General features: G+C 33.6%; 1 protein-coding gene across 2 annotated transcripts in view; it reads right to left on the bottom strand.

Annotated features, from left to right (window-relative positions):
• LOC111144874 (adenosine kinase) overlaps positions 1-12,553 on the bottom strand; it is a 531,020-nt gene that overhangs the window by 255,550 nt on the left and 262,917 nt on the right. For both annotated transcript variants that reach the window (XM_022499443.1, XM_022499444.1), the window contains one exon: positions 10,355-10,463. In XM_022499443.1, the coding sequence (XP_022355151.1) occupies positions 10,355-10,463 (109 nt within the window). The remainder of the gene's footprint in view (positions 1-10,354; positions 10,464-12,553) is intronic.

Genomic DNA, 12,553 nt, shown 5'->3' with positions numbered 1-12,553 from the left:
AGAGTTGAAAACTGCATTTAGAACACAGATAAAATGAAGTCAGTGATAGTTCAAACACTGTTATCTCCTTAACATCTCAGATGAATATTATAAAGATTAATTAATAAATTCCAAGAAGTGTTTTGAACTCTGTTTCATAAATAATTGTGACATCATTAAATCAGATGTCATTTACAAAACAGCTTAAATTTTAAAAATTCCATTAGTTTACTTACTCTGCCAAATTCATTTTAAAAGTAGAGCTTTCAAAATATAATATTACAAAGCCTTTTCCCATGGTCTATTATCATTTAAGACAATGAGTTTAAGTTACTGCCCACAAGTTAGTAAAACTTTCCGATCATCAACTGTACAGATTTTGGGCCAGGGTGGTGGATGAGGTATAAATCTCAAACATACATATTAAAGTAATAGTTATCTTTCATTTCTTTTTATGTTACTCATTTCTATTAGGTTACCATTATAAGATAAATTCACTCACTTTCACTAGAATCTTTTTCAAATCTTTTTACAACAGAGCTAAGAATATCAGATGATACATACTAAATTTTGAGCATAATCAAAACAAACTTTAAAATTCCTAGCCAAGTTTTAGTTGCAAGCATATCTTTTCGTAAATATTATCAAAAGATAACCAAATCCTAAAAATATAGTAATTACATATTTTGTCATACATTCATTTCAATTTGTCAACCAACATTCATAGAAAACATTGCTAAAAGAAAATTTTCAAATATATGATCTCTTAGACTATATTTCTTACAACTTATTACAACACCTCATTTTAAGGATATTAGTTACTGCTTTCAAGCAACTGACAAAGATATTTAAGTGTAACTGAGTCTAAATAACAGTTGTACTAAGAAAAAACTATTATTCATGGCATCATTAAAAATTTTAGTAGAAAACCCAACCAGGCCAAACAAAATGAGAGATGTAAAACCCAAACTGTGATTATTTGTCATTTATATACAAATACTCTTATTTCTTTCAAAATATGAATTCCATTCCATTCTTCCAAGGTTGTACACTTCTCCAAACCATGTGTCGTCTACTTATCTCTAATCATACCTTCTTTTATTCCAGAAGCAAACATCAGTAACACTTTCTTGAACACCCTACTCTCACAAAAACCATATTCATCAAAATGGTAGGATTCTAGGCTGAAAAGAGATAAGTGGTCAAGACAGAGTTATAAAATAAACATAAGAGAGAGGAAAAAGAGATTTGTAATCAGCCATGGGAACTGGAACAATCACAGGAAGAAGAAAATAAAAATAGTGGCCAAGAGAAAATTCCAACTATAAGTCTCATATTCTCAGACAAGGATCGACAAACTAAGATTCTCTATTTTTTTCATTTTCAATCAGTAAAAAAGGGCACACATCTAGCTAAATTTATGAAGGGTAGGGGCGCCTCGGTGGCTCAGTGGGTTAAAGCCTCTGCCTTCGGCTCAGGTCATGATCTCAGGGTCCTGGGATCAAGCCCTGCATCCAGCTCTCTGCTCAGCAAGGAGCCTGCTTCCCTCTCTCTCTGCCTACCTCTCTGCCTACTTGTGGTCTCTCTCTGTCAAATGAATAAATAAAATCTTGAAAAAAATTTATGAAGGGTAAGTTAAGTCACAAGATACTGAAAATTTTTGATAAAGACATTTTTTAAAATATCTGTTATTAAAGCTCTCCCCATGGTAAGTCTAAACTTGCAAGCTGATTAGTATTTGAAACTTAGAATCTTTTCTCAAAAAAATTTTATTAGAAATAATGCATAGATTTATCTCACTGTATTCACAATGAAGTCTAAAGTACCATAAAGGGGTGACAGAAAATATTAGAAAACATTACTGTAACATAAGTATTTATACACAGATGAACAGCTATATATTTATTAAGCTGAGTATTTTAAAAACTATTTTTTTAAATTTTTATTTAAAGATTTTATTTGTTTATTTGACAGAGAGAGAGAGATCACAAGTAGGCAGAGAGGCAGGCAGAGAGAGAGGAGGAAACAGGCTCCCTGCTGAGAGCCGGATGCGGGGCTCCATCCCAGGACCCTGGGATCATGACCTGAGCCGAAGGCAGAGGCTTAATCCACTGAGCCACCCAGGCGCCCCTTAAAAACTATTTTTAATTATCAAATGATAACTAAAGTATTTTACAGAATCTAGAATAATAGTTTGGGGAACTTATGAGGCTAAATCAACCTCAAGACTAATTTAAAACTCACTTCTCAGGGTGGCTGGGTGGCTCAGTCATTTAGCAACTAACTCTTGATTTTTGGCTCAGGTCATGATCTCAGGATCATGAGATTGAGCCCCATGCAGGGCTCTGCATTGGGCATGGAGCCTGCTTAAGATTCTCTCTCTCTCTCCCTTTGCTCCCCCACCCCAAAATGATAAAACGCATATCACTAGAACTGAAATTTTTCCTGTTACTTGATAATTCCCTCTCACACATTTATGAGTGATGGTTTTGTCATTTTAGTTTTCAAATAGTTCAAGGAAGGAAAAATAAAATTTGGGGACAGGAAAAGAAGAAATTAATGAGGTTAACTGATTAAATCTGCATTTTGAAATAAATACCATGTTCCATGAGAGTCAGTACAGAACAATAGACACAGACATAAATCATGGTTAAGTTATTAACAAGTTCAAATTCAAAGAGAAAGTTAGTTAGGCAATCTTGCAGAAAAAGAGAGTCATCTAAGAAAGGTAAAAGACAAATCAATCTGGGGATTTCAGCTTCCAACTAAGACGTAGTAAAGGGGAATGGATTCACACTTAAACAATTTAAACTTAAGCAATTATAAAAATGGAAAAAAAAACCCCAGTATGAAACAATCTTCAGGCACTAATAATCAAACAAGGAACAATACCAGGTGATTCCTACAACTGCTCAAACTTACTCCCTGCAGACAGTTTCCAAGCTGCAGTTCAGACAGAGAGAGCCTTAAGTAGAATCATTCATCTCCACTTCGGGAGGCCATGGTGGCCAGCACATACAAGAGCAGGTACTGGACAAGACAGAGGTGACAGAAGGAAGAGATTTGAAATGAAAACTTGAAATCTGCAGGGGTTTCCCAATGAGTCTTCAGCACATGTGCATAAGGAAACAACCCACTGCTGAGGTAAGAACCAGAAAAAACAATAATAATTATAATAAAAAAACACATGGAATAAAATTAGTAGACAAGGATATTAAAACAGCTGTTGTAACTACACTACCTAAGGTAAAAATGAGAGATGGCAACATGAGTATGTAGTCATGGCAGGAGTGAAGAAGGCCCAAATCAAATTTCCAGAGATGAAAACTATCATGTCTGAGATAAAATATACACTGGATAGGTTTCATAGCAGATTAGACATTGTAACAGAAATGATTAAGTTTAAGACAAAGCAATAGTAATTATACAAAAATGAAGTAGAGAGAAAAAAAATGAAAAGGTCATACAAAGGTAAGGGACATTCCAGTGGCTTAATACAACTGGACTTACCAAGAGGGGATGGGAGTGGGGAAAGAAAATATTTACAGAAAAATTTCCAAACTGAACAAACCACATTCACATGAAATATAAAGAAAACGATACCAAGGTATATAATACTAAAACTGCTTAAAACCAGTGATAGAGAGAAAATCTTAACAAGCAGTTAGAGAAAAAGAGATAGATATGGAGAAACAATAAGGATGACTACTTTCTAAAAACAATGCAAGGCAGAAGACAGTGAAGAAACAGGGACTGTATATATCCTCCAACATGAAACAAAAACAAAAACAAACATGATGCATACAACAGTGGTTTTTAAAACGACAGACATCAAGGATGAAAAACAATAATCTTTGAGAGATAGGAAACCCTCTCGGTGAGCCCTAACTCCAAATCAGCATACTGCCTTGTGAGAGTTTCGGGACAATAGCACCAGACACCAAAATGGGGAAGGACAGAGCCCAGGAAGTCAAGGAGACAGAACTGAGGGTGGTAAGAATGGAGCAGTTAGAGTGCTGAGGCTAGAACAGGAGAGAAGAGAAAACGTTACAGAGAACACTGGAAATCTGCAGATTCCTCTTGAACATTCATCAAATCAGAATCTGGGAATGAGCCATCCAAAAAATTGAGAGGGAAAAGGATTAGAGGAAACAGTACCCAGGGCACACCTAATTCTAGGAATAGTGTCTGTTTCCACCATCTAGAGCGGAAGAACTCATTATTAACAGGGCATTGAACAGAGCACAGGGAAGTCGGGCCTCAGTAGTAGAGAACATGAAGTTTTAGACCAGGGTTTCTTAACCCTGGCTCTACTGATACTTGAAACTGGATAATCCTTTACTGTGGAGTGCTGTCTCATGCACTATAAGATGCTTAACAACATTCCTGTCCTGTATTTACTAGTATCAACACTCATTCATCACAATAATAAAGATCTCCAGATTTTGCCAAATGATCCTAAAGGGGAAAATTGTCTCTGGTTAAGAAACCACTGCCATTAAATGAATACCACTCTGGACTCACCTAACAAGACACAAAGGCAAGATCAAAATTGCTGCAAGTAACTTAACTGCATCCCAGAATAAATCTCAAGATTTATCCATGATATCTAATGATTACTATACCTACAAAGAGAAATGAAAACACAGTCCTTAATAAGGAGGATAAATGGGGCGCCTGGGTGGCTCAGTGGGTTAAGCCTCTGCCTTTGGCTCAGGTCATGATCTCAGGGTCCTGGGATTAAGTCCTGCATCGGGCTCTCTGCTTGGCAGGGAGCCTGCTTCCTCCTCTCTCTCTGCCTGACTCTCTGCCTACTTGTGATCTCTCTCTGTCAAATAAATAAATAAAATCTTAAAAAAAAAAAGTAAGGAGACAAACCATAAGTGACTCTTAATCTCACAAAACAAACTGAGGGTTAATGGGGGGAGGGGGGTTGAGGGGGTGGGATTATGGACATTGGGGAGGGTATGTGCTATGGTGAGTGCTGTGAAGTGTGTAAACCTGGTGATTCACAGACCTGTACCCCTGGGGATAAAAAGATATTATATGTTTATAAAAAATAAAATTAAAAAAAAAAAAAAAAGTAAGGAGGATAACTAATCCTTTAAAATGCCCCAGAAATGACACAGATGTAATGACTAACAGAGAAAGAGATCAAAATAGTTCGTTAAATTGTATTTTATTGTCCAAAATTAGAGAAAAAGAAATAAAAGACCCAAATCAATCTTACAGATATGAAAATAACAAATGAAATGAAGAACACTCTGTATGGGATTAATGACAGTTCAGATGTTACAGGAGAAAATATAAGTGAACTAGAAGGCATAGCAACTATCCAAAGTGAAACACAGAGGGGAAAAAAAAAAAAAAAAGAATCCAAGAAAAGGAAAAGTGTGGCATCACTGAGCTATGAGACAACGTCATGGGTAATTTGAGACCCAAAGGTGAGGCGCAGTTGGGGAGAAAATATATTTAAAATAATGTCTGAAAACATTCCAAACATAATAAAAATTATAAATCCACAGCTGTAAGAAGTTAACCTCCACATATAAGAAACATGAAAAAGAATACACTAAGGCACAATATAATCAGACTGATCAAAACCAGTGATAAATAAAAAATTTAACAGCAGCCAGGGTTGGGAGTATGTGAAATTTTACATCCAAAGGAACAAAGGTATGGATGTTAGATTTCTCATCAAAACCAATTCAAATGAGAAGACAGTAAAGCAACATTTTTCAAGTACTGAAAGACAAAAAACTGTCAACCTAGAACTGGCAAAAATCTCTTTTAAAAATAAAGGTGAAATAAAGAAGTTTTCAAACATACAAAAGCTAAAAACAGTCATCACCAACAGACCCAAATATATGAAATGCTAAAAATGTTCTTCAGGCAGAAGGAAAATTATACCAGATGGAAATCTAATTCTAAGCAAAGGAATGAAGAGAACTGGAAGTGGTAATTAAATGAGTAAATATGTTTTTTAATTGTTGAAATCTCTTTAAAAGATATCAACAATTTAAACAAAAATAATGTGTTAATAGTGTTTGTAACATGAGTAAAAGTAAAATTTGTCTGTTGTATGGTACATCAATTATTTGTTAATAAAGCTGTTTAAAAAACAACTAAAAATTTAAAAAAAGGAAAATGTGACAATGATAGCATAAAGGCTTGGAGAGGAGAAACTGAAATATGCTATTATAAGATTATTATCCTATATGTGACAGTTTATAGTATTATGTAAAGGCAGACATAGCTCAGTTGGTAGAGCGTGCATCTCTTGATGTCAAGGCTGTGAGTTTGAGACCCACTCTTGGCAGAAAGCTTAGTTAATTAAAAAAAAAATGAAGGCAGACAGTGATGAGTTAAAGATGTATACTATCAACCTTAATGCAGTCAATAAAACAAAAAAAAGAGTAGGAGATACTAAGGCGATGGAAATAAAAATACTGGATTAACCTAAAGAAGGCAGAAGAGCATAAAAACAGAATGAGGGACAAACAGGACAAACAGAAAGCAAATACCAAGATAATGAAGTAAAATCTAACCATATCAATAATCACATTAATGGAAATGGTTTAAACATCCCACATAAAAGGTAGATACTTTCAGGCTGGACAAAAATTAAGATCCAATGATACGTTGTTTATAAGAGATGCACTTAAAAAATAAAGACATATTATTATATGTCCTTATTTATATTACTTTTACTAATTAAGTAATTAGTAAAAGGGTAGAAAAAATACACCAACTATATCAATAGTAAAAAAAAAGTTGGATTGGCTATGTTAATATCAGAGTATTGACAAAATAGTTGTGGGGCCAAAGTATAATAGCAGGAACAAATATTTCAAAATGACAAGTGGGTCAAATAATCAATTCTACACCTTTAAACACACCATTAAACATAGTGAAGAAAAATCTGATAGAACTACAAAGAAGAATATACAAATTCATAATAGTAGTAAAAGGAAGATCTCTGGGAAATCTCCATATTTAGAAAATAGACAACATGCTTCTAAATAACTCATGAGCCCAAGAAAAAAGTAAAAAAGAAAGTAGAAAATTGTATAAGCTGGATGAAAATGAAAACATGACCTAACAAAATTTGTGGGAGGTAGCCAAATTAATGCATACAGAGAAATTTATAGCATTAAATGTCTATAGTAGAAAAGTCTCACTCAAATCAATAAATTATTCTTCCACCTTAAGAAACAAAGCACAGGTGGAACAGGAATGGGGGGCAAGGATGAAGCATAAGGCGTAGAAGAGAAGCAAATTAAATCTCAGGTAAGCAGAAATGAGGAAATAATAAAGAACAGAAATAAAAATCAACCTGGGTTCAGGCTTCCCATAAAAGGCTGCTAGAAAATGAAGCAATATTTACAAAGTAGTACTTTGTTTCACAAACTATTACACCAAACAAATTGTCATTTTTGTATAAAGCAACAAGAAGTAAATAAAACCTCAAGAAAAGAGAAGCTCTGAGTCCTTCCTTGGGGGAAAAAGGCGACAAAATACAGCCAAATGAGGGATATTCAAAATAAACAATAAAGGAATGGGAAGACAAGATAAAATAAATTGGCGGTGGTTAACCATTTAACTCATTTAAATGTAGAAACAAAATTCTAAGTATTATGGTTATAGAACAGAATGCAAATATTTAAATCCTAATGCTAAAATGAAGAGTACCTGAAATTTATTTTTTCAAAAATATAATTAGCTATCACCATAACCGGTAATCCTTAATCACATACTAACAAGGAGTTTGGGAATTTGGTTTAAAGTTCATAGGAGGTAAAGGTAAAAGAAGATGTAAACACTTATTCAAACCAAAAGAAAATGCTGGTATGTGCACATTCAATTTCAGTTGTTTATCACCAAGTTTTTGATGTGAACTCTGCATTGCAGATATACTAAATTATGTGACAGAGAAAATGATCAAAGGTTTGGATTTTCTCAATGCTCAGGACCATTATTAATTTATGGAATAGTGGAAAGAAGAGCTGAGTATGTAGATCTGGTTTACATAATGCAGACAGGGGGTCTTAATTATGGAAATTTGTTGAACAGATATACTGAGCTGCTTCTTCAGGCCAAGAAATTTTGAAATTAAAGAGCTTCCAGAATTTCAACTTGTTAAACCTCAGTAGTTTATAATGATAATGTGAGAAGATTGCTGACTCTACAGAACCAATATGAAAGAGCCCAACTAATTTGTTGAGGTAAGTATTGATCTATCTACTCAATCTAAACTTGTGGTTTGAGCATATGCTAAGAAAAGACTATACGGGATGTTCTAACCTCAAAGGAAATTAAAGGTTTAAAAGAATGCAGAGGTGTTGTATGTAAGTGATGAACAAATAATCCTATTCCTGAAACTAATATTACACTATATAGTAAACTAGCTAGAATTTAAATAAAAACTTGGAACTTTAAAACAATTAAACTAAATTAAAAAATAAAAGAATGGCAGAATATCTTTGTACAAATACTACATTTCTGAAACATTACATTTCAGAAGAGATTTCAAAGATTTTAATGAGTAAGAATTATGCTCTTAGTTAACAGCAAAATAAATAGTTGTAGAATATATAGCATTCAAGGTATCCCATATGACTCTAATTTTCAGAACTATTTTAAAATAGCCAAACTCCACAAACTATTGATTTACCTGGCAGTATAAAAGACCATTCTTTTTATGAAACTGCTGAAATAGAAACTAAGAGCTAACAACTCAGAGATATCAGCTGGAATTCATTTTGATATTTGTTTCTGTTTTTTGACAAGTTTCAAAAATAATTCAATTTTCTATATTAATTTGACCCAAAATGATCATTCTACATCTCATTATAAAACTGGACTTGTATAAATAGTTAATACTATTATAAAAATTCGAATTTACCCAAAGTTGGCTAGACATTATAGTACATAATTGTTAAAACTCTAAGTTGTTTGCAAGTTGGGTCTATACTCCTATAAAAATTCCATTCATCCAGGTTTGGCCAGTGTTAGATATACATAACTGTTAAAATGGAGTGTTTCCACTCATAATTCGGAGTCTAAATGCCACATATCTAAATAGAAATATAACTGCCTGGTAAATGTAGTTCTCTACCATAATATATTGTCATACTTTATAGCCAATATAAATAACTAAATAACGTCAAATTTTAAACCATGTGTTCTAAGAAAATCAGACTTTCAAATGTATGATGGTTTGAAAGAGCACACAAATCCCCCCTAAAGAATCGCACTACAAAAACATGCTCCCAAGATACTAACAAAAATATCAGACCATTTAGAGAAAAAGAATAGAAGATAATCAAGAAGGAATTTTTTTTTATTTTTTAAAATGTTTCTCACATACTGCCTAAAGAGCTAACATGACTTTCCTCTACAGAATCCTCTCAATGTAAGCATTTACTTGACATTAAAAGGGGCAGGATTTGCCATTCAGAAGAATCAATAATAACCTTGTAAAGCCTAAAGCAGTGAACATAAACATGCTGTAGGAGACATTAACACTAGACTGAAAGAAATAATTATACTTTCAATAAACATGCTCCTACTGGATAATCAATTTTTTACACGTCTTTGCAGCTGTTTCACAGCTCAGGTAGTGAAAGGCAGCAGCTGTTCTATCAAAACCATATATTATATGCATATGAGCTACTTTTAATTTTTCATAGGTATCTACTTATTTGTGATCAGCCACATTTAAATCATATTAAATAAAACAAGGTATTCATGGCGTGATTAATTCAGGAGGATTTTTAGTACCATCTTATTTTAGAAGTGAATTCTTGAGCCAATTATTTTTATGTCAGAATATTTAATAATTCAAATTACATGCTGCCCTTATTCCTAGATTTAAGAGATTTGTCACAATCAATGTTACTGAAATATTAAATTAAAACATGTCATGGTAATTACTATGGAATAAACAGCAATTAAGATTTTTTAGGCAAATAAGCTCAAACTGTTTGCAGTGCATATTTATACCACTAATATTTTCCCACACAATGCCTGCATCATTCACAACAAGCAGCCTAAAAATCCAAAATGTAAATTTGTAGAATTATTTCAAAAGATATTAAGAACTTTTGACTTAATATGGAATTTGATACATAGTTAAGAAATATCTATGTATAATGGAACCAGAAAGAGGCAGGATTAAATGTTAAGTAATACAAATAATGTTACCATAGAATGATAATGTTTTTGTTCTGTACTTGTAATAGAGATCCTAACATATGCTGTAAATAATTTGCAGAATAAGTAAAAGATAATTATTTAAAAATGTAAATCCACTAAAACAAACTATAATTAAGTATAAATATGTACCAGAAATTTGAATTAGTTAAATACTTACTGCTATATAATATACTCTTGCTTTTTCTACCAATGTCCAGTTTTTCTCCATATCAAGATGTTTTTCCTTTTTATAACAATTGGCAGCAGCAAGATTAGCCACAAGGGACCTAAAACAACAACAAAACACAAGTAGGCTTTAATACTACAGCTAAAGTTGTCATGTACTTCTATATAATTAAGTAGCAATACTTTCTGCAAATCCTGGTTTACATTTTAATTCTTAACTTTTCAAAATTGCTATACACTGATATTAATAAATATAAATAAAATTAATTTGTTTTGAGTACTTTCTGAGACTTCTACATTGCCTTTGAGATAAAGAGATATTAATCCTTCCTCTAAATACCACCTGGTATTTTAAGAAACTAGAATTTATGTTTCCTTTGGTACTAAAATGATAGGATTATCTATTTTCCACCTTTTGATAGTTTCAAATACAGTTAAGAAATTAAACTATGTTGTTATGCAAAAAAAATTTGTGCAAAAAAAATATATACACATACATACATATATACAACTAAACACTTCAGTTTTTAAGTATCAACACACTATGTACATTGATTATTTAATCTAGTGCTTTAAAAGCCAAGTATGGGATTAATTTCACAAACACACCTATAAATGTAGGCCCTATTTACTATGAGGTATTAATTTGCAAACCAATACATTTTAAAGACTGGAGTAAATTTGGTTTCTATATTTGAAAACTTCCTATACTGGTCCAGTTTTACAGCTGAAAAATCTAAGCAGGATACTGCATTTAAAATCTTGCTACAAATGCCAGATAGTAATTTTTGTTATTTCCCAACAATTAAAGTTAATAAAATAATTATTTATGTTAAATACAAATTAATAAAAATATTTTTTCTCATTCTGACCCAGAAATTAGAAAATAACTGGCCATTTTTTCATTCTTTCTAATCAAAAGGAATAGTTATGGTTAAAAAATTGATACATCATTTCATCACTTGAGATTTTTAAAATAAGATCAGTTCCTCTGTTAAGGAAAAAAAAATTAATTCTCTTCCAAAACATATTTCTACTCATCCATATGCCAATTGACTACTGAAGGATATCAATTCAATTTATTCTCCATTAAATGATTAATAAGAACAAATGAATCAGTAAATTTATACACAAGTATTACTATATTACCATGTTAAGAATAATCAGTCCTCATTTATAAAAGGTCAGTGATCATGACCTTAGCAAAATTTTGACTGAAATGGTTATATATAAAAATAAAAAATAAACACTTCTGCTACCAGTTACTAAATTCTATTTTGATAATAAAACTACTCTTTGAAAGGAAACTACATTGTTTCTCCAAAATATAAGTATTCTCCCTATCCAAATGAATGTGGTTAGAGTTTGGAGAGTAAGAACCTGAATTAAGAAGAATACTGCATTTTCCCAATTCTTTTGGATCGTGGTTTTGGATAGTGGTAGTAAGAGTTATAAGCTTTATCTAAAACAATTTATCCAATTCTGGAGGGAGTCAAGATGGCGGAGAAGTAGCAGGCTGAGACTACTTCAGATAGCGGGAGATCAGCTAGATAGCTTATCTAAAGATTGCAAACACCTACAAATCCAACGGGAGATCGAAGAGAAGAAGAACAGCAACTCTAGAAACAGAAAATCAACCACTTTCTGAAAGGTAGGACTGGCGGAGAAGTGAATCCAAAGTGACGGGAAGATAGACCGCGGGGGTAGGGGCCGGCTCCCGGCAAGCGGCGGAGCAATGGAGCACAAAATCAGGACTTTTAAAAGTCTGTTCCGCTGAGGGACATCGCTCCAGAGGCTTAACCGGGGTGAAGCCCATGCAGGGTCAGCGTGGCCACAGGTCCCACAGGGTCACAGAAGGATCGGGGGTGTCTGAGTGTCGCAGAGCTTACAGGTATTAGAACGGGGAAGCTGGCTACAGAGACAGAGCCAAGGAGTAAGCTCTAAGATCGGGGTTACCTTGAATCAGTCGCAGGCTCGGTCAGCTCGGAGCGCGGCCGGAGGCCAGGGTGACGGGAGTAATTGGGCGCTGTTCTCTGAGGGCGCACTGAGGACTGGGGCCCCAGGCTCTCGGCTCCTCTGGGCCGGAGACTGGGAGGCCCCCATCTTCATTCCCGCCCTCCGAAACTCTAGGAAAACGCTCAGGAAACAAAAGCTCCCGAAAGCAAGCAAACCGTATCGGATTACTCAGACC

The sequence above is a fragment of the Enhydra lutris genome, unplaced genomic scaffold (genome assembly GCF_002288905.1).
Source record: "Enhydra lutris kenyoni isolate GAN:26980312 unplaced genomic scaffold, ASM228890v2 scaffoldscaffold12, whole genome shotgun sequence".
Taxonomy (NCBI): domain Eukaryota; kingdom Metazoa; phylum Chordata; class Mammalia; order Carnivora; family Mustelidae; genus Enhydra; species Enhydra lutris.
This window is presented reverse-complemented; position numbering and strand designations above follow the sequence as displayed.